This window comes from Terrapene carolina, unplaced genomic scaffold, assembly GCF_002925995.2.
Source record: "Terrapene carolina triunguis isolate 2854851 unplaced genomic scaffold, T_m_triunguis-2.0 Scaffold89, whole genome shotgun sequence".
NCBI lineage: Eukaryota > Metazoa > Chordata > Testudines > Emydidae > Terrapene > Terrapene triunguis.
The window spans coordinates 22,671,826-22,692,335 of NW_020664440.1; the positions used below are offsets into that span (position 1 = coordinate 22,671,826).

Sequence of the window (20,510 nt, forward strand, 5' to 3'; positions counted from 1 at the left end):
GCCTCCCTTCATCAGAGACTATTGACCATGTGGTGGTCAAATGAGACCATTGCAATCCAAGTAAAGCTGAACCCAAATTGCCAACTAGTGCACTACCATTTTTGTCTCCAGCCAGTACCTGGGATCCTCAATTGGCTTGAAGTGAAGCACAGAAGAGAATGGCTCATTCTGGAGTCACTAAATGCTTGATTTATATTAGAACAAACTCCTTTGAGACGGAACCTATTACATTTGTTCACAGTAAGGTCCATGTGTAATAAAGCAGACTGAAAGGTCACTCATTACCAATTCCTTTTCACCTTGCACACTTTAGAAAGAGCATAGAGAAGGTCAACTTGGGCTGTGGAATACGACATTTGCAGAAGGTTCATGACTATGCACAAGGACAGGTGACTGCACCTCATGGAGAGAGCTTTTTCATTGGGTTGTTAACAATAATGAGAACATTATTGAAAATGAAGCTGAAAAGCCAGAAACACTTTGCAGTGAGTGACCCATCCTCTCCCACTTCGGTATTTCAACTCATTGCATCATTTTCTCACATCCCTCACAGAGGTGGAGGAGGATTTCATTGGTTAATTCTTATAAAGCATTTTGAAACTGAAAAATGCAGAGGTTATTTAGGGTTCATTTCTCTGGTATTCATGCTGTTGTGGGTAGTTACACACAGAAACAGCTAGTCCTATACCAGCTCAGCAGTGCTCCATCACATCCAGCACCTTTTCTGGCTGTGGCCAGAAAATGCAAGAAATGCATTAGTGAACAATGATGGACTAACGTGCCCATAGGGGAAGTTGCTCCTGAATCATAGGCAGTTAGTAGTTAGGGGTTTGCCCTAAAACCCATCACATTTTTATCCTAGCAAGTTTAAGTGTGAATTCTCATTGTACGTATAAAATGCTAATTTTTTTGAACCGCGTTAAAGCTTTTGGCTTTTATAATATTGTGTAGCAGTGAGTTCCACAAGTTAATTGCATGTTGGAATTTAACATGAACTGATGTGTAACTACTGCCAAAAACTGATGGCCACTATAAGAAACCAAAACTATGAGAAGAGCTGACGGGAAAGACTTAGTAAACCTCTCTAATAAATTTAGAATAGCATTGTCAGAATATTAAGCAGCCTCAGGCCTTAAACAGGTATGGTCAGAAGAAAATCAGCAACTGGTGGGCTTTGAATAGGGGACCATAACATCACCCAGGGATTCAATGTGTTGCCTGGAAATCAATGTCTGCCAGTAAGAGACCAAAGAACAGCAGAGCCAATCTTCTATCTTGACTACTGCAACATCCTCCTCTCTGGCCTCTCCCAATACATACATCCCACTCCCCTCGGATGCATTTGAATACAACTGCTAAGATCATCTTCCTGGCCCATTCTGCCAACATCACTCCCTTTGTTTAATCTCTTCACTGGGTCATTCATAACTTGTCTACTCTGTCTCTTGTCACATCACCTCATCTACTCTGCCAGCAATGCCAGCTTCACCTGCACGGATGTCAAATGCTTCCACACAACCTTAGCCTTTTTTTCCATGCTGCCCCTTGTGCATGGGACTCTGTCCATGAATTGATCCATAAGGCCATTACCCTCTCTTTCCTCAAATCCCTCCTTAAGACCCACCTTTACTGTGACGTATGATAGATCAGCCAATCAGCGATTGTTTGATTGTACATAACTGGGAAGAGCTGCTATGTATTTTTAAAAACTGAAGATGATTTGGCATCATCAGGTCGTGCAATAGCTAATCTGAAACTGGGTGATCTTTGTTACCCTCGTCTTCCCTCACTGGGTCACACTTTTTATTGCATCTTGTCGCAAATTAGATTTTAAGCCCTTTCGGGGATGGGTTTTCATATTGTGCAGCAATCCACCAATAGCTGTGACTGAACTCAAACTAAGCTGAAGGTTAATGCTTTGAGGAGTTATTAATGCTTTGGTTCAATTTATCTTTATGGTAATATTGTACAAACTATCCAAATGGGGTATTTACCCCCATGAGATTTATAGTAATGAGATCCTGAATTACTATAAAAACCAATTTATTGGATATTTTTAAGACGATAATTTATTATTTGCCCCTCAATATCCAGCGATCAAACCCAGTTTCTGTACTATATGACTGGGAAGATCTGGGAACTCTGATTCTCTTTCCTAATCACCAGCAAGGACACCATCATCATTTACAATGAACAAAAAGAATTTTATTGGAATATATACACACCGGGATAACAGAGGTATCTGAATAATCAAATATGGAATGTTTAAGAAAGAGTTAAAATAAATAAGGATACCAAGATTTGCCAGTGCTAGGTCCAGCACCATTGTAAGTAAATGCCCTCCTCTGAACAAGTCCGACTCTGATGGGACCAACCCAACAGAGTCTGTAAATATTCCTACCACTAGAAAGTGGCCAATAATTTTGGAATACAAAGAGTCACTATAGTGCTTTCTACTGATGTGCATTCAAACTGTTTATTCGCTGCTTTCGTCTCTTATTTCTTTAATAATACCTATTAAGTTCTGAAGTCCAAAAACATAACCTGTGTCTTGGCCTTCATGCACCACACTATCTTCCCCATAGTACTTGCAGGTCGTGTGGGCAAAGTCTATCATACGGACATCAACAGTACTAGCAGTGGGCTTGTATGCATATGCTCCAGCTGATTCATCTGAAGACTCCTCTGAGAGATCCTCCAAGTCCTCTGGGTCTGAGTCCACAGTCACTTCCTGCAACTCCTTGCCATCATAAATGATAAGCAAGGAGCTGGAATAGAAACGGTAAGACTCCTGTTTTTCTAAGACAGATTTGAGTTCAGTCAATTTCTTTATAACCGGTTCAAAGAGTTCCCTGCGCAGGTATTTGCCATTATGAAAGAATTGGTAAAGTGCTTCTTTAAATCCTTGGACTGAAAGCTTTCGCCCATGGTATTTATTCATGAACATTAACTGGCCAGTGCCCGTCTGGTAGACCTGTATAGGAGAGAAGAACAAAAGGAATGGTTGGATTGCCAGCAATGGTAACTGAATCATACTCCAGAAAAATTAACAATGTCCCAGTAGAGAGAAAAGGTTTGTCTCTTAAAATAGTTCTTATGCAGTGGGAGGGGAAAACATCCTAGCAACCACAGCCCACCAATATCTGAGGTATTGCTAGTCACAAAGGAAACTGAAAATTCCTCAGGCTTAGACTTGAGCTTTTCCATTTTGAAAAAAGGGATGAAGAATTTAAGTAAGATTAGGAAGGCTGAGGCCAAGATTTCTGAAGTCAAGTTACAACATGTAGGGCAGCCACTCCATATCACTCACTCCATTAGCAACTACTGCATGCCTCTGCTGGCAGCCTTACCAAACCTATTCCCAGAACTGCTGGAAGTCTGAATGACAGCAATTGCCCATATGAAACATGGAAGCAAGCCCCCATACAGAAGAAGAAATTCTCCAGTTCTAAATTGTTTGGTCAAGTGCCCAACCATGTTCTTCAGAATACATTGGGGCAACTAAATGTGCAGGAAGAGCAGCCAGTTGTGTTTGCATTGAGCTGTCTAAATGGAGTAGAAAGAAACCACACCAGTTTGCAAATGAGATCGTGGCAACTGTTAATTCAAAGCACCTTCCTCTCTATCCAGGTTTTAACTTTAAGCATCTAAATCCTTGCAAAATTGGAGCCAAAGTGATTTATTAGTCTAGTATGGTTCAGCAATGTGGGTTTTGCCCACATGCTCAGGGTCTAACTGATTGCCATATTTGGGGTAGGGAAGGAATTTTGCCAGAGACCCAGAGAGATTTTTGCCTTCCTCTGCAGCATAGGGCACGGGTCACTTGTAAGTTGCAACTAGTGTAAATGGTGAATTCTCTATAACTTGAAGTCTTTAAACCGTGATTTGAGGACTTCAGTAACTCAGCCAGCAGTTAGGGTTCTCTTACAGGAGTGGATGGGTGAGATTCTGTGGCCTGCAATGTGCAGGAGGTCAGACTAGATGATCATGATGGCCCCTTCTGGCCTTAAAGTCTATGAATCTATAAGAAAAGGGTAATTTTAGCAATCCGTAATCATTGCTTTTTCCTACAAACTGAGAACGTCATTTACCTCAAACCCTCAGATCAGGTGGGGTCTATATTTAAATGGAACAACCACCCTCTACAGCTCTGTATGTTTCTCCAGCAGAGGCCTCTATGTCTGAAGGGCGCATACACTAAATGGGCTGGAACAGGAAACCATTCTCTCAGCTGAGCACCAATATGGTGGTGAACAAATGTGGTACCCGTCCCCAGCCATCTCTGCTGACCAGTTCTCTGTTCTCAATACATGAGTTTAGGGCGGCAGTGAGCTGAGTGCCAGCCACAGGAACACTCACTTTCCCGAACAGAGCAGGGAGTGCTGAGTGAACACATCAGGCATCGAGGGAGTCTACTGGATGGAAAAGGAAGTACCCCACAGAACGTTTGTGAATGGAAGTGGGTAGAGAAGTCATTTTCTCCACCTACTAAGGCCACTGGAGAAAAAACATGCCCTCTCCTTACCAACATCTACGGATGAAAGAGAAGAGGCTTAACTTTCCCACACAGAAGCTGGAAGGAGAAGAACAGACAGTCCTCACTCCACTTCATAGCAGCAGAGGGGCAGAGTGGTGGCTCTTCAACACCACTGGAGCTGCAGTGAAGCAGTTAAGGCATTTCATAGGACTCAATCAAGTCACTCAGTTGCCAGAGATATGCAAGCTGCAGGGTATTACTTTAAATGAAAGCCTAAGCTGTTCCCTCATTGTATCTGCACTGTAATCTTATCACGCATATTTAATGATCAACTTCTTGTTTGCACATTACACAAAGTTTACTTTCGGCAGTGAAAAGAATCCAGACGTTCCAAGTCCCCAGGATAATACTAACTGTAAGAGTTGTTGCTGCTGTTCTGATAGCCAAATGGTAAGATCCATGCACAGTGAGAGAAGACAGACAGGTTTGTTTTCTGATCTACAGCTCACAGGACACACTCACTGTGATGCAGAGGGAGAGCTGCAGGTTGCTATGCAGTCACTCCTCTGATTGATTAGTGACACTGGTTTGCTCTGAAGAAAGCCATCAAATTTCCTTCAGTTAGAAAGGTGAATGAAAGGTAGGACCTCTCATAAGAACATAACATACTCTCAAAGGTAGGGGTATGAAGTGGGATGATTGGATAATAAGGAGATGTCTAAAACTACAAATACAAAGAATATAATGGAACAAAATTCATTTTCCTATTGTCACCTTAATAAGATAATGCAGTTTGTTTGTGATTGGCTGGAAATTTACTGAGCTCACTTTCCTGCTATTACCAGTCAATCATACTTGTAACTCTGGGAGACAGATATTTTCCTCAATTCTGAGCAGCTGAAGGCTTGTTTCAGAAGAAAGTTATAGTCTTTGCTAATAGTACCAAACCACAAAGGTACAAGTAGAAAGTGTTTAAAAAATGTCTCTTCAAATATAGCCTGTTTTATTCCCAGCCCTACCCGCAATCCATTTCACACTCACCTGCATGCCACACACTCGGACCCCAATAACCGCTGAAGTACTCTGCTGACACTTCCGGATCTGGTTAGCTTTCTTCTCTTCTGATGCATCATCTCCATGCTGCCGGGTTCCCATTTTAAGGTCCAACACACATGGCACTTCGTATCGAGAGGTTAGATTTTCCAGCAAGATAAATTCTGACTGGTTAAGGAAAAAGCCTTACAATAAGAAACACAGGTTTTAAAATGCATTCTGACAGCCCCACTCCAAGTGAAGGTAGTGGTGAAGTTAAACTGAGAAAAAGGCTAAAAAACAGGGGCATCCAAACTTTGCCCAATCATGACTCCACTAGCAACTTAGTAAGAACCAAAAGGATACACCTACTTTGCATTAAACAAAGTAGATGGCACATGACCTAGTCTTTCATTTGGATGTGAAGTCCAAAGAGACTATAGGTTCCAGCTTGCACTGCTCTCTCACTCTACAAGCACCTCCAAATTTGAGATGAAAATCACAAGGGGCTGCATTATTTACTAGGCTGGCCACCATCTGGCAATCCACAATCTAATTTTAAGTTCTCCATGGAGTGAGTAAACCTAGCAGACACTATTTCCATAAAGGGAGGAAAAACGTTTCAGTGATGAAGGCACTGGACTGGGATTCACGAGATCTGGATTCAATTTCCTGCTCTGCCACAGACACTTCCCGCATGACCTTGGGAAAGTCACTAAAATTCTCTTTGTGCCTTGGTTCCTCATCTCTAAAAGGAGGGGATAACACTTCCTTCTGTCACAAAAGTGTTATGAGGATAAGTTCATAAATATTTGGGAAGACCTGAGATACTATAGTAATGGAGGCCCATTAAATTATCTAGCTAGGAACTTATCACTAGGTTTGTGAGGCTAGCCCCTGGGAGAATTCTATTTGCATTAATCATTCTCCATGGTTCTAATGGGTTAATTATGTTTATGCATACACATTTTTAGTGATCCAATCACCAAAACTCCTCACATATAAGATTTCCTTCCCTAAGCATGTAGGTCTTAAGGTCTTTACAGCATCTGTGCCAGTTGCAAGCAGAATGTATTCAAGGCTCTTTGTGCCTTATTATGGAAGAGAACAAACATCACTCTAAAGCTGTGGTGGGCAACCTGCGACCCATCAGGGTAATCCACTGGCGGGCCATGAGACAGTTTGTTTACATTGACCATCTGCAAGTACGGCCACCCGCAGCTCCCAGTGACCGAGGTTCACCGTTCCTGGCCAATGGGAGCTGTGGGAAGTGGTGCGGGCTGTAGGGACATGCTGGCCATCGCTTCCCGCAGCTCCCATTGGCCAGGAACAGTGAACCACGGTCACTGGGAGCTGCGGGCAGCCCTGCTTGCAGACGGTCAATATAAACAAACTGTCTCGCGGCCTGACAGCGGGTTATCCTGACGGGCTGCATGAGGCCCGTGGGCCACAGGTTGCTCACCACTTCTCTAAAGGTTCACAGGCATATAGACTCCTTTTGTCTTTACTGGAGTTAAGAGTGCGTGCTCTGACGGCTGCACTGGCACTAACGGAACAAGGAAATCTCATTTTCCAATCACATGAACAATCCTACACTCTCAGAGCTGATAAGTATAATCTGCTTCTGCTTTTAGGAGCTTGCATTTACTAAGGATTTTCATCTTTTCTCAGTTATAAACCCAGATTAAATTTTAGGTTCAGTTTGCTTTCACCAAAAAATTAGCTGAAATTAGCAAGCTGCTGGCAGCAGAGGACTAGCCTGTACAAAAAAAGTTTTCAAACGTACTGCTATTTTCTCACTCAAGGAATCAAAACGTTCCACCTTTGACTAATTAAAAGCCAACAATCCCTGCGTACTTTAAAAAAAAAAAAAAAGTATCTGAGAAGATACATTTTTGGAATTGTGAGGGTGGAGGAATGAAGGTTAAATCCTTTGACATCATCCTAATATATGCAACAAATATAACTGCTCATGCCAAGGAAAGCAGCAGCAGAACTCCACTCCTCTAAACTCATGCATTAGTATACTTGTCTAGTCAGTGATCGCTTCACCTAGGATGCTGGAAACTTTTCCACTAACAGAGATTCATACTAAAGTAGATTCCTTGAGTTGCCCTGCACAGATGTGTTTAAGTGTTGGGAAAGCCCAAATTCTGGCAAAGAGTAACAATCCCTTCACAGTCACCTTCTATCTAACAAACCATGGTTTCAGATAATCCTATTCTGTGTTATAGCTACACAGTCTGGGTTGGGCTTTTTTTGGGGGGGGGGGGGGGGGGGGGGGGGGTCATTTGCTAAGAAAAAAAAGCAGAATCCTTCCTTGTTCTGCTGTTGAGAGAGAGACTTCTGGGAAAGGATACTATATTGGTTCCGATGTTTTGCATTTTCCTTCATCCGCCGTAACTGCTGCTGGTGACATTTCATACTCCAAGGGTTATGATGCTTAAACTGTGAACTGACATTCCCCTTTTTCTCTACACTGTAATACAAGACTTCAGATTTCTTCAGCCACTCAAATTCTTCCTCTAATTTGTGACTAGAAAACAAAAAAATAAAGAAGTCAGAAGCCAAATGGAGAAAGTAAGTACCCTACTTTTAAAAGGAAAAGATATAATTTGTTCAAGTTTTACATATTATACACTGCTGACCCTCAACCACTCAATGCTTTCAATTAGCCTATTCATATGTACCTCAAAATACTTCTACCAACAGCTGACAACATCCATTATTTCATTATACATGGGTCTGATCACGTTTCCCATTGTTGATATTTCAGTCTTTGTAAATCTGCTTCCACAATCTGACTATATGCTAATTTATATTTGCAGATTTCAACAGACCCTATGAAACAAACAGTAATGAGATCTACAGAATCCCTCACCCGCTTGCTAGAAGTTTTCCAGATTTCCATTTTGTTACAGCTCTCTGGTAACTGCCACTACAATATATCGCAGATCGGGGGTTTGAACTGGGAACAGGTTTGCAGGAATCCTGCTTTACCTCTAACTGCATTTTTCCTTATTCACCCATGCAAAAAAGATTCCAGTAGACTCATTCAGCATAGCTGAAATTTTCTCTTGCAGAGTTATGCTTTTGCAGACACTACAGTTAAAAACTAACCAGAATCCTAGAACCTTCCTCAACTGACCACTGCAAAGATTTAATTGTGACGGGGCTCAAATGAAACTTGCCTGAATGGAAACCACTTCTGCTACTGAAAGTGTTTCACAGTAGAGAGAAGAGACAAACAGAAATGAGTGGGAGGAAGAGACATATGGCAGAAGAAACAAAAAGACTGGATAAAACCTCCATTCTAGCATTGAAATGTAGCCCCCCATGTGTTTAATTTTACTCATATCTGCATCAGACCAGATAAGAATAAAATTAAACACATGGAGGTTATGTTTCAAAGCTTTACACTCACTTCCTTTTGACCTACCTTTTCATTTTTTCCTCTTTCCTGTGCTGCCGGACCCATTCCTTAGTTATCTTGTCATTTTCTAATAATACAGTCTTTTTGTTAGACCACCGTAACAACTTATTTTTGGGTTCGCAGTCAGAATTATCTATGCTTTCCAAGTTATCATGGTCCCCATTTAATGGATAGGCTATTAGACACAGATTTCCATCTTCATCCTCTTCAAAGCTCACCGACACCACACCTGGGGAAAGAAAGGAGATGACCAGTTAGTAATCAATTAAATGACATGCAAACACTTTATGCAACATGATTACATGAAAAATATAGCAACTTTTGGTTTTTCTCTTACCCAGGTCCTTAGTTTTTATCTTGCCACAGGCCAAAACTCATCTGTCAACCTAACAAATATCAAAACACCTAGACAAAATGACACCTCACAGAGAAGACAATTTATCATGTAGACAAAACAATAGTGACAGAAGAGATTTTTCTCTCTGATGCACAGAGTCAAATAGAAATCAAATAATAACAGGAGACGATTTCAATTATTGAAAAATTTTATTAATTTAAAAAAAGTCTGACTGGTCTGACCCTAGGAGAGATGTAAAACATTTTATATTTACATCTTGCCGTGAAAAATAACCTGCATAGAAACACCAAAAGCTTTAAGTTTTGCATGACAGCAAAGCAAAAAGCATTTATCCAGATTTTTTTGTGGGTTAATAGATTCCAAGGGCAAGGAAAGGCTTCAAGCAGAGCAAAACAAGGAAAACGTCACACATTACAACAGATACTAGTTCAAAGGCTTCCACTTAGAATCACCACGTTTAATTTTACACTTCCCCCCCCTTTTTGGGGTATATATTTTATTGATGTTGGTTGTGCAGCGGTCTTGTGAAATAAAGAACAAAAAGCAATACAAAGCAAATCTGATCGTAGTACATAGAAACATGGTGAACCTTGAAAGCATTTTTTCCTCCTCATCTCAAGAGTCTCTAGAATACTGCATTGTATATTAAGAGTCTTAGAGGAAAGTTCTGACAGGGTTGCCCCCAGTGCCATATTAGAAAGTTTCAATGATTATCGAAGAAGCCGTAACAATTGGCTGAATGTTTTTTTATTTTTTTTTTCTCAGTCCTTTCTCTTTATCCTCAAATCAATCAATCTGCACAGTTCTTGCAGCACATCACTCGGCCGGAGGGGAGAGTTCTCGGCGAGAGATTGGCACTTCTGAGCTGGGCAGGCGGTTCTGGGACCTACAGTAGCTGGGGAAGGGAGTGCAGAAGCTCTGACTGACAGTCCTGCTGCCACATAGGAAAGGACTACAGGAAAAAATGGGGGAGCCAGCTAGCAAATGGCCTTTGGCTTTATCCTGGAAAAAACAACAGAGATGGACCAAATGAGGCCCCCTTACCCCTAAATCCCTCCCACACTCCCCAAAAAAGAAAAACCACATATACTAGTACAATTGTTCTACAACATTTTGTAAAGTATCATTTATAGACCACATTTTATTCAATAATTCCAAAAGAGCTTTTAATAAGATGTGTTCAAACCTCTCAGCAAGTATGTGAACATTCAGGCAATATAACTTTGAAACATCTCTGAAGTCCTCCTCCAATTTTACAATCAATATCAAAAGAAACTTGGCCACCCTTACTCAGTGTTCAAGTCTAAAATGCTTTAAAAAGCAATTCAAAAATGAATAAATGCTTCAGACTTATTTTATCAATTAATCACCGGACAGCAGTTAATGGAATACCCCACAAAGAGAGAAGCATTTCGTTTAACTAGTGCAATGCTTAAAAGAACTGGAATTTCCACTCCTACATACCATCTGACTCAGCCTCATCACGGCTACTTGATCCTTGCCTACCTAAATGCCACGAATTTTCGTTTCCTTAAGGGCAGAAACAAACTGCAAATGTTTAACAAGATACTTTTCAACTTTCTTTGCTATACTGACGTTATATATGGTGATTAATATGAGAGTTAGAGGACAACCCAAAACATAAAACAATACAGCTAAACTTCCACAAAACATGTATTCAGGCAATCTTACCCAGCCCCTGAAGACACACATTAAACAAGAGGCAACAAAATAAAAAAAATAAAATTAAAATCAGAAATAAAAATGAACGTATTACTGAGAACATTTACAAGCTGTTAGCTACTTACCTGTCTGTGCCTAAGGGAGATATATGGGCTGTCACCAGCAGAGTTGCTCTACTCTAATGCTGTTAGTCAGCCCAAAGACCCACTGGCAAGCATCTCCACCCTGCATCTCCACAGCCTGGCTCAGACAACATCAAAATACATGAAAAGAAAACCCCTAAAATCTCTTCGGCACAGAAGAGATTTTAGAGGGAACAGAGCACACTGGGATTTAGAAAAGAGAAAAAAGCCCAACCCCTTTCTAAGGTTTCGTAACATACCTTCATACTGTGGAGTGAATTTACGCATTTCTGTTGGGAGAGTCTCATAGAATTGGTGTTCCCTCTGGATGAGGGGTTTACAGATGGTCTTGTCATTAAACCGGAGGACACAGGAGTGACCCCCAACCTGGTGGACAAAAGGCTCGAGCAGGACTCCCTTGGCATAGTGCTCCACTTCCATAGCTCCAAATGCTGGGCTCATCCTTGTAGCACATTAGATAAAACAATGTGGCAATGGTGAAGGCAGTTCAGAAGTAGATCTGTCTCCCAAAAGGCGTTTATTCCAGTTCAAAAAGTCTGTTAAAACAAGTAGAATTGAATCCTTTGTGTTAGTAACTTTGTATGTTGAGGTCTGAGCAACCAAAGCCAACAGTTACTTTCGTAAGGCACAACAAAGGAAACTGAATGTAAACAATCCTCTATGCAAGGTGAAACTGAAAAGAACTTACAGCTTTAGGTGCAGAGGCAAATAAGACTGAGATCATACAGACAGAGAAAAACAAAGCCACTTACCCCTCCCACCAAAGCCTCAGCCAATGGGAATTATATTTAGCTGCTACGCAGACCCACAATGAAGGAGGGGAACGAGATGAGGCGATACAAAAGAAGGGAGGGGTAATAAACATACTGCTTCTCTCAGCTGCTCTCCTTACTAGCCCTCACAGCATTTTCTTATCAACAGAAAGGCCCATGGAGCAATTTGAAGATTAAACTTCATGTTTTAGCACTTTATTCTACATACTCATATTAGATTCTAAGCAGAGTTTAGATCCAAGTTAGGGTTCACGTATAAGCTATTATGTACACTTACAGAACTACACAAATCATTGTCAATCCATGCATAAGTTTTCATTTTTACTAACTTTCAACACAAACACAAGCTATAAAGAATGAAAGACTAGTTAAAAACTCCCACTAAATTGACAAATCATCTTTTCCAGGAACTGAAAAAAAAACCTATAAAAAAAAATATTGATCACAGTAATTAAACTTTTAACCAGTTTAACTTTTTGTATCATTCAGTAATTTTCAAATGTACTATATACTGCATAGCTAAAGGCAGAGAATCTTTAGTAGAAAGCCACTAGATAACAAATAGCACCCAGAAGGCTGCAGATCAACTACCATTCAACAGTTTCAGTTACCTGTTATTCTACTGTTTCATTTTACAGATTAAAAACAGTACAGAATGAAAAAATCAGACTAAATCTTACTAGCAAATTTAGGTTGAGTAACAGTAATTTGAGACTCCGCTTTAATGATTAACTTTAGTATCTAAGAAATGAACTGACACCTTTATTCCATCTTAAAGAATGTTACATGAACAATAAGGCACTTAATTCAAAGAAACTAAAAGTGTTCAAGGTCACTGGGCTATTTTTGTTTGTCCTTCTCAGATATTTAGCGGCTTTAGCTTACCTTTAAAACTAAACAACTAGAAGCTTATGGCAGTGACGATAGGTCTGACAGGCAACAATGTTAATACAACTAAAAATATCTACAGTGCTTTTTCATGCATAAGAACATTAAGCTGTTTATCTGCCTAATTTACCAGAAACAGGTCAACCAATTAAATCCTGACTGCTGGAAAATATACCTTCAACTAAGATGCCTGTCAGTGGAATTATTCCCAGGCACACTCAAGTTAACAATGTATAAAAATTCCAAATTTCCCAAATATGGAGAACACACTACACAATAAAACTAACTACTAGATTTTTATACCAAGATTGAATTAGAGAAACAAAAGCAAATTTATCAATTTAATCAATTCTCTAGCAAAGGTATTTAACACCTAACTTAGAACAATGCACTCAACAAATTAGAATATCAAATACAATATTGCACAGTTACATTTTATATTGGGGGAGACATGCCCCCTTCCCAATCTAAATGGATTTCCCAATATTTTTCAGAATACAATCACTAAATCTACTTGGCAAGAGAAAAACGTTGTATCTACATTAACAGAAATGCTAAGAATTCATTTACTTTTTCATAGACTATCAGGGTTGGAAGGGACCTCAGGAGGTCATCTAGTCCAACTTGCTGCTCAAAGCAGGACCACTCCCCAGATAGATTTTTGCCCCAGACCCCTAAATGGCCCCCTTAAGGATTGAACTCACAACCCTGGGTTTAGCAGGCCAATGCTCAAACCACTGAGCCATATCAAGGAGGCTCATCTAGAATGAGGCCTGACATTAACAATGGACCTATACAAATACAAACTGAAGACTTACAATATTTATTTGGAACTAGCTTGTTTAAAATACAAACATGTTATAATTTTTTTTGTCTGGAACTTGCTGGTACTGAAATTTGTCATCATCCAACCTCATGAATACTAACTGACCCAGCCAATGTAAGCAACACAGTTTTATCCAGAAGATGGCAGTCTTAGTATTTTTCAGTTGCAGAAAATTATGGAATATGTCCTCTGAACTTATTCTACTGCATTTCTACCCACCTTATGAAAAATATACTATTATGTTGCCTTCTACCCAGATTGCAACAGTCAAGCACCACTATACTTGTCAGTTTCTGAGATACAAGATAACATACAAGTCCATTTAAAAACAGATATTCCAATGTGCTAAGAGAGGGATACATTTCAATGGACAACTATTTTTGTTTTGAGGGTTGCTTGAACACATCACAAACTGTTTCATATACATTTTTTCAATCAAATTTTAAAATCCCCAAAGACTTAATCAGGCTTCCTGGAGCAAACAACTCCAGCCCTCCTGAATTTTGTTCAATCCTAGATAACAAAGCCTTGTCTACAAACAAAAACTGTACTGCTTTAATTATAAGGTACATTTAAAAGCAGTACGTCACCACCTCATGCAGATGTCATTATACCAGTAACAGCTTATTTCAGTATGTAAAGGGGAATAAGCTACACCAGTATAAGCACTTTTATACCAGCATATCTGAGTCCACACTAGAGGTTATACTAGGATAATTTATTTTGTTGTTAAAATAGTTATTAAAAAAAAAAATCACACTCCTTAACTTAGTTATACCGATACAAAATCGGTGTGGAGACCAGGCCTAAACTTGTGTCAGAACAGCAGAATTTATATTGAAAAGTATGCTTATTAGCACTACAGAAAGGAAATAAATATCTGCCAAAAAGGGAAGGTTCACCTGAGAAAAACACACCATGCCCCTCCCTCATATCCCCAGTGAGCTCATTAGTTCTTCAGTGTAACTTCAGAACTTGTTTTCTTTCATATAGACCCAAATGGTCCATAAGGTATTTGCACACTGTGTATTTAGAAAACAAAAGTCACTTGGGTATGACATTACCCGGTATGTAGCTCAACAGGAAAAAAATCCTACTACTTTTATCATTAAATCTGTATTTGATAAAGGCACCATATATATTATGCCATATCTAATGCAAGCGCTAAATCAGAATTAAGCCATATATATGTTCTCATAATTGCTGTGTTTTATGTGAAATTTTATCAAATTCATTATTTCATATTTAGGCAAAGTTTTCAGTGTGCGGGGTCATCAGTACGCAGATACTCAAAATAGGACCTTTTTGCAGGTAAGCGCGAGAGGTAAATACAAATCCTTCAGAGTAATGTGAAAAAAACAACACGGAAGGGGACTTTCACTGTGGTTGTGCTATGCAAACTCTCCTTATATTTTCATATTACCAGATTTAATGAAATAATGTGTATATTCTGCATCTGTGTTCTCAAAGTATTGATGTAGGAATGTGCTTTAGGAACATGACAGATTGTGTGTTTAAGATTTCATTTCACACTATCAAACAAAGGGCTGGTCTACACTGGGGGGGGAGATCGATCAATCATGCTGGGACACTTTACTATGCAGATAAGCACTTAGATAACAAAACTCAGTTTGGAACTTGGCTTTATTCTCAAGACAGACTTTGAGGTAAGAAATCCTGGTTCTACTTCCTCACAACCCAAGCTCAGATTTAGACTGATTGCCTAACACTATAATGGATTCACCCAGCGAGTGTGTTAGATAATTCTGGGATTCTGTCCCCCAGATGTGCTGTACTAATATAAATTAATTCTCAGTACTCTTTAGGTAAGAAGGAGAACAGAAAGAACAGTTTGATTAAGTGACTTTCACAAGGTCAGTGACACAACTGAGTTAGGGTGACCAGATGTCCTGATTTTATAGGGACAGTCCTGATTTTGGGGGCTTTTTCTTATATAGGCACCTATTACCCCCCACCCTCTGTCCCGATTTTTTACGCTTGCTATCTGGTCACCCTAAACTGAGTTAATGGGATGGAATTGACTCAGAAGAGTTCCCGGTTCCCAGTAGCATTCTGTCTCTGCCATGTTTTGGACTGCTTTTCTAGCACATCTTTTGGTAAAGAGATGTGTCAGCAAAAGAGACACAGATAAACAGAGGATGCATTAAAGCAGTGGTCTCCAAAGTGGGGTGCGCAAGAGGATCCTTGGGGGTGTGTGGCAGAAGGAGCGCTTTTTTTTTTTTTGCGCACTTCAGCAAAAATGGTAGAGCCGGCGCAGCAGGGGGTGCGTGCTCAAAATTTTTTACTGATACGGGTGCGCGATCAAAAAAGTTTGGAGACCACTGCATTAAAGGATATTTCTTTACTTATACCATACATTTCAAAAGGGGCAAGTCAGAGAAATTTAATTCTAAAGAACTGGAAGTAAGATCTGCTTTATATAGCTTTTATTAAAAACTAACCCAACAAATGATTTAATGTCATTATTAAGATACTAACACTTCTGGATAGTCAACTGTAAAGACCAGAAGGAAAACGTGTACACACATGAAATCTCTGTTCGGAAGAAACTCAAGAATATCTCAAGAGAGTACCTTATTTCTCTAAGTGGAGACTACATTTAAATGCATTGATTTTATTCTCACAGGCATTCACATGACCAGCTGACCATCCAAAGCATATCAGTATGGATTAAGTTTTGATAAGGTGACTAATCATTTATATTACTCATAGGCGCTAAACACAAAGCAATCCATGGAGAATTTCACCAGATTTGCTTGCACTGCACCTATGTCTAACTGACACTAACAGCATCAATGGAACAAATTCATTAGAACAAAATCTGTTCAGCAGAAAAGCTGAAGAAGAGCTACCCTATTGTCCAGTCATTCCATTAAACACCTTATACACCCAGAAGGATAATGCCTACAGGCCCTACTGATTCCAAGATGTCTTAAGAGCTGGAATGCAATACTCTTTAAGAGTGTGATGAATGTATTGTACAAGACAAGAAACATACCCCACTTCCACCAAGCTCCTCGTGAGAGCTCCCTTTACTGTTTCATTATTATAGTCCCACAAATGTGCACAGTACTTTATAGACAGTAAGACAAGGCCCCCAAGCCAAAGAACTTACAACCTAAACATACAACATGAAGACTTAACCTTTACCTCTCTTATTTCAACTTTCATATTTACTCCTTCCTGTTCTGACTCAGTGTAACAGCAACATCTTCACTTCCCTCTCACTTGCCAATTTTTCCATCCTTTCCCTCATAGTCCAGGGGCCCATGAATTACAGAAAGATTTAATTCAGAACCAATTATTTTTACTTATGTCAATAGGCTGCTATGGGCATGAAACAGAGTCCAAGATGAGAGAAGTTCATTGCAAACATATTCCAAAGATATTTCATGTTGCTAGGGGCTGGGAGGGAGGCCAAGCTCTCCCTGGACTCTGCCTTCTGAGAAAGCTGCAGCCTTTTAAGCTTTTATTTTAAGCTGTTGCTGCCATTCAGCTGAACAGGTTACACCTTCTTGTGCTTTGCTGCAGGAGCTGGCTCTCTCTAGGTGCTTTCAAGAGAACAGCACAAGTAACTGCAATTTGTACTAACTCCTTAAGATGAATGGGGAAAGGTAAACAAAAAATCTAAACCAACTGCATATGTTGGAAACTAAACATTTTTACACAACCTACAGAGCAAAAATTTCTCAATGAAAGATGTTTCTTAGAGCTCAGTGACATCTAGGAAATGAGCCATATATGGAGGGAAAATGTTCAAGCATTTAGTAAAAATTAGTGGCATATGGAACCACATTTTTTCTCCCCTACCTTTCCATCACTCAAAACTGGCTAAACAGATTTTGTGCACGCACACATATGCGATACCTTTGAGCTAAGATCACAAATAGACAGTTTCCATTCAAGTTAATTTTGTTTGAGAAAATTAGGAGGAACCGAAGAAGGGAGTTTAAGTCACTTTGATTTAAATCAGTCCACCCTGAGCAGATGCCAAGAGCTCAGGAGAAGGATCTGGACACACCACAAGCCTCTGTCCTAAGTCCAGAGAGTACTAGTGAGTGGTGAGGAAACTGAGGCAAGGAACCTACCTGTGTTTCTGTCTGCTTCACCTATTAGGTAACCCGGAAGGGATAAAGTGTAAACCCAGAGCACTCACAATGTTGGAGGTCTGGGACAGAATTTGCTTAAGCTACTGAGGAGCCTGTCAACACTGGTCCTGATGCCTAGGGTAGCTAGGTTGTATGCTCCCATTTCCATGGAGGGGTAAAGGACAGAGCGCATATGCCCAGGAAATGTGCTAGAGAGACCAAGGAAAGGAAGTGCTGCAGCCTCTCAGGCTACGTCTTCACTACCCGCCGATCCGGCGGGTAGCAATCGGTTTATCGGGGATCGACTTACCGCGTCTCGTGAGGACGCGGTAAAATCGATCCCTGATGGCTCTACCGTCGACTCCGGAACTCCACCTCGACAAGAGGCGGTAGCAGAGTCGGCGGCAGCGGTCGACTTTCCCGCGTCCTCACCGCCAGGTAAGCCGACCTAAAATACGCAACTTCAGCTACGGTATTCACGTAGCTGAAGTTGCGTATCTTAGGTCGGAAGTCCGCTGTAGTGTAGACCTAGCCTTAGTCCAAGGGAAACTGAAGAAGACACAGTGTCTCAAGCCCTACAAAGAAGCCTGGTAAGAGTTCAGCCAGGGTATGCTCTACCAGGACTGTGTATGAAACTTACAAAAACAAAAACTATGTTTACATTTATTTAAGGGATTAAACCTGCAGATGTCCTCTGTCTGAAATCATCTTGCTGAAATAATAATAAAAATAATGTAATAAAAAATAAAGTTGACTGGAACAGCGCCAGCTGAAATATAGAGCCATCAAGATAAAAACAAGATGTTTGGCAGTAGAAAATGAAACTTACCCTTCCTTGTAATTCAAGGCATCAGGATTTATTCAGCATATTAAGATCAAATTCCCTCAAATTAATTCTATCATGGAAAACAGTTATGTATGACAATAAGGTGGAGGAGTTTGCAGGAAAAAGGTTTTGATTCCACATTTTTAATTGCATTATAAAACTGGCCTAAACTTTCCAATGTAATTTCTCTTCCAAAGAGACTTCAGTCAATATACCAAGTTGGTAAATGTTTACCCAGTACTAGAAATAGATAGGATGTACCTGAGCAGTATTCAGGAGTTAAGTGATCAAGATCTTGCATGATAAATTATAGGTTTACATTTTGACAGGAACCAACAAGAAATTTTTTGTTTGTGGCAGTATTTTAATGCTACATATAAATCCCTTCCCACAAGAAACTACTTAATCTATCTTTCATGTTAGTTTTTATTTATTCAATTTGGATCATTAATTCAATTTAGCCTCACAATCTGTCCAGCTGTCCTAACATAATAGCAGTAACAAAAGCGACTAATCATTTAAACTTTAGAGATGAACTACCCACTATTTTATTTCTCAGTCCTCATGGAAAATCCATTCATTAAAAATGGTTGTACTAAACTAAAATGGAGAACCATGTTCTCCATTATAGCTCTTAAGTAAAAGTGACCTGTTCTCTTTAAAGGGTGGAAAGCTCCCTTCTACCACTCATTTTCTGTGCCTCCTATACAACTTTGACTTGCCTTTAAATCAAAAACAATTTAAATGGTATTTGTGTGTTTCTAAAATGTTATCCCTTTTGAGATATACATGCTGAGACTACATAATCATATACTCACCACTGTACCCTAAAAGATAAACTTTAAAACATCTGCTAACAATGCTTTTTTGTGTTAATATAGGAAAGACAGACAGACATTTCAGTTTGGCAAAGAACAGTGTTTATTAGTGATGTAGGACTATCAAAATGTACTAACGTTGATCACTAGAACACAATTATTTTACTAATTTGGGGTTCCTTCTTGTAAGCAACAAAGTTTGGGTTTTTCAAAATTAGCTGATAATGCACGTTTAATACAGTAGGATTAATGATTTGCTTGTTTTTCCCCTGACACTGCTGCAAGTATGCTGTTGCTTGAGAAAAATGAAACTGAACAAGTAATGCAAGAGCAAAATGACAGAATGCTGCAGTGGGGAAAAAAATCTACTGTAGTGCGTTGCTTGCTGCTTCCCTTTACAACCTTGTTTAGTGTCAAGAAATATACTGATCACTTCAGCAGTTTGGAAACAGACTCAGTAAATCTGTCTGATGCAGCTCAATTTAAAAGAAAATATCAAAACTAAGATTATACCCAATGTTGCCTGGTTTGCCAGGTGCAACTCTAAATACAGACAGCTGTGCTGAACAGTGCCCTTTGGTTGCTTGTAAAGCAAGTAAGAAGAGGAAGACAAGGGTAAGCCAGAGTAGAGCCTTCTCCATAATTCTTTTAGTTTATGCATTTCTGCATCACATCAGTCAGCATATTGATTTTTTTAAAACTGTCTTGACAACTTAAGGCACCTGCATACCTAACATGAAGTCTTCTAAAGGATCTTCCTTGAGAAACTCCTACAAATCCAAGATACCTTGTTAGGTAAAATTTACTCTCCTAGGTCTGTAGTATGTACAGTCCCTCAGTCCCTATTCTGCCATAGACTTCCTTTGTGGCCTTGGGCAAGTCTCAGCCTTTCTGTATCTGTAAAAAGTGGATAACTGCACTTCTCTACCTCACAGGGATGCTGTGGTGATAAATACATCAAAGATCATGAGGCACTCCGATACTATGGTAATTGGGGCCAGGTAAGTACATTAGGTAGATAGAAAGGTATTTTAAAGACAAGTGACAGCTAAAGGGATATCTTTTTTCTGCCTGAGTCAGCAAAATTACCCATTAGAATGTCACTCTTTTCTACAAATACCTTTCCCTACCCCTAAATTCCAGT

General features: G+C 39.8%; 1 protein-coding gene across 2 annotated transcripts in view; it reads right to left on the reverse strand.

Annotated features, from left to right (window-relative positions):
* Positions 1-2,189: 2,189 nt before the first annotated feature.
* The window catches only part of IP6K2 (inositol hexakisphosphate kinase 2), a 31,219-nt gene continuing 12,898 nt past the window's right edge, over positions 2,190-20,510 (reverse strand). Inside the window, exons 1-6 of one of the 2 annotated variants that reach the window (XM_024220889.1) lie at positions 11,815-11,828; positions 11,366-11,662; positions 8,949-9,171; positions 7,870-8,045; positions 5,519-5,694; positions 2,190-2,974 (exon numbers count right to left, since the gene is read on the reverse strand). In XM_024220889.1, coding sequence (XP_024076657.1) covers positions 2,477-2,974; positions 5,519-5,694; positions 7,870-8,045; positions 8,949-9,171; positions 11,366-11,567 — 1,275 coding nt within the window. In that variant the 5' untranslated portion in view covers positions 11,568-11,662; positions 11,815-11,828 and the 3' untranslated portion in view covers positions 2,190-2,476. Of the gene's footprint in view, positions 2,975-5,518; positions 5,695-7,869; positions 8,046-8,948; positions 9,172-11,365; positions 11,663-11,814; positions 11,829-20,510 lie in introns of those variants that run through there. The other variant, XM_024220884.1, reaches the window with a different exon arrangement.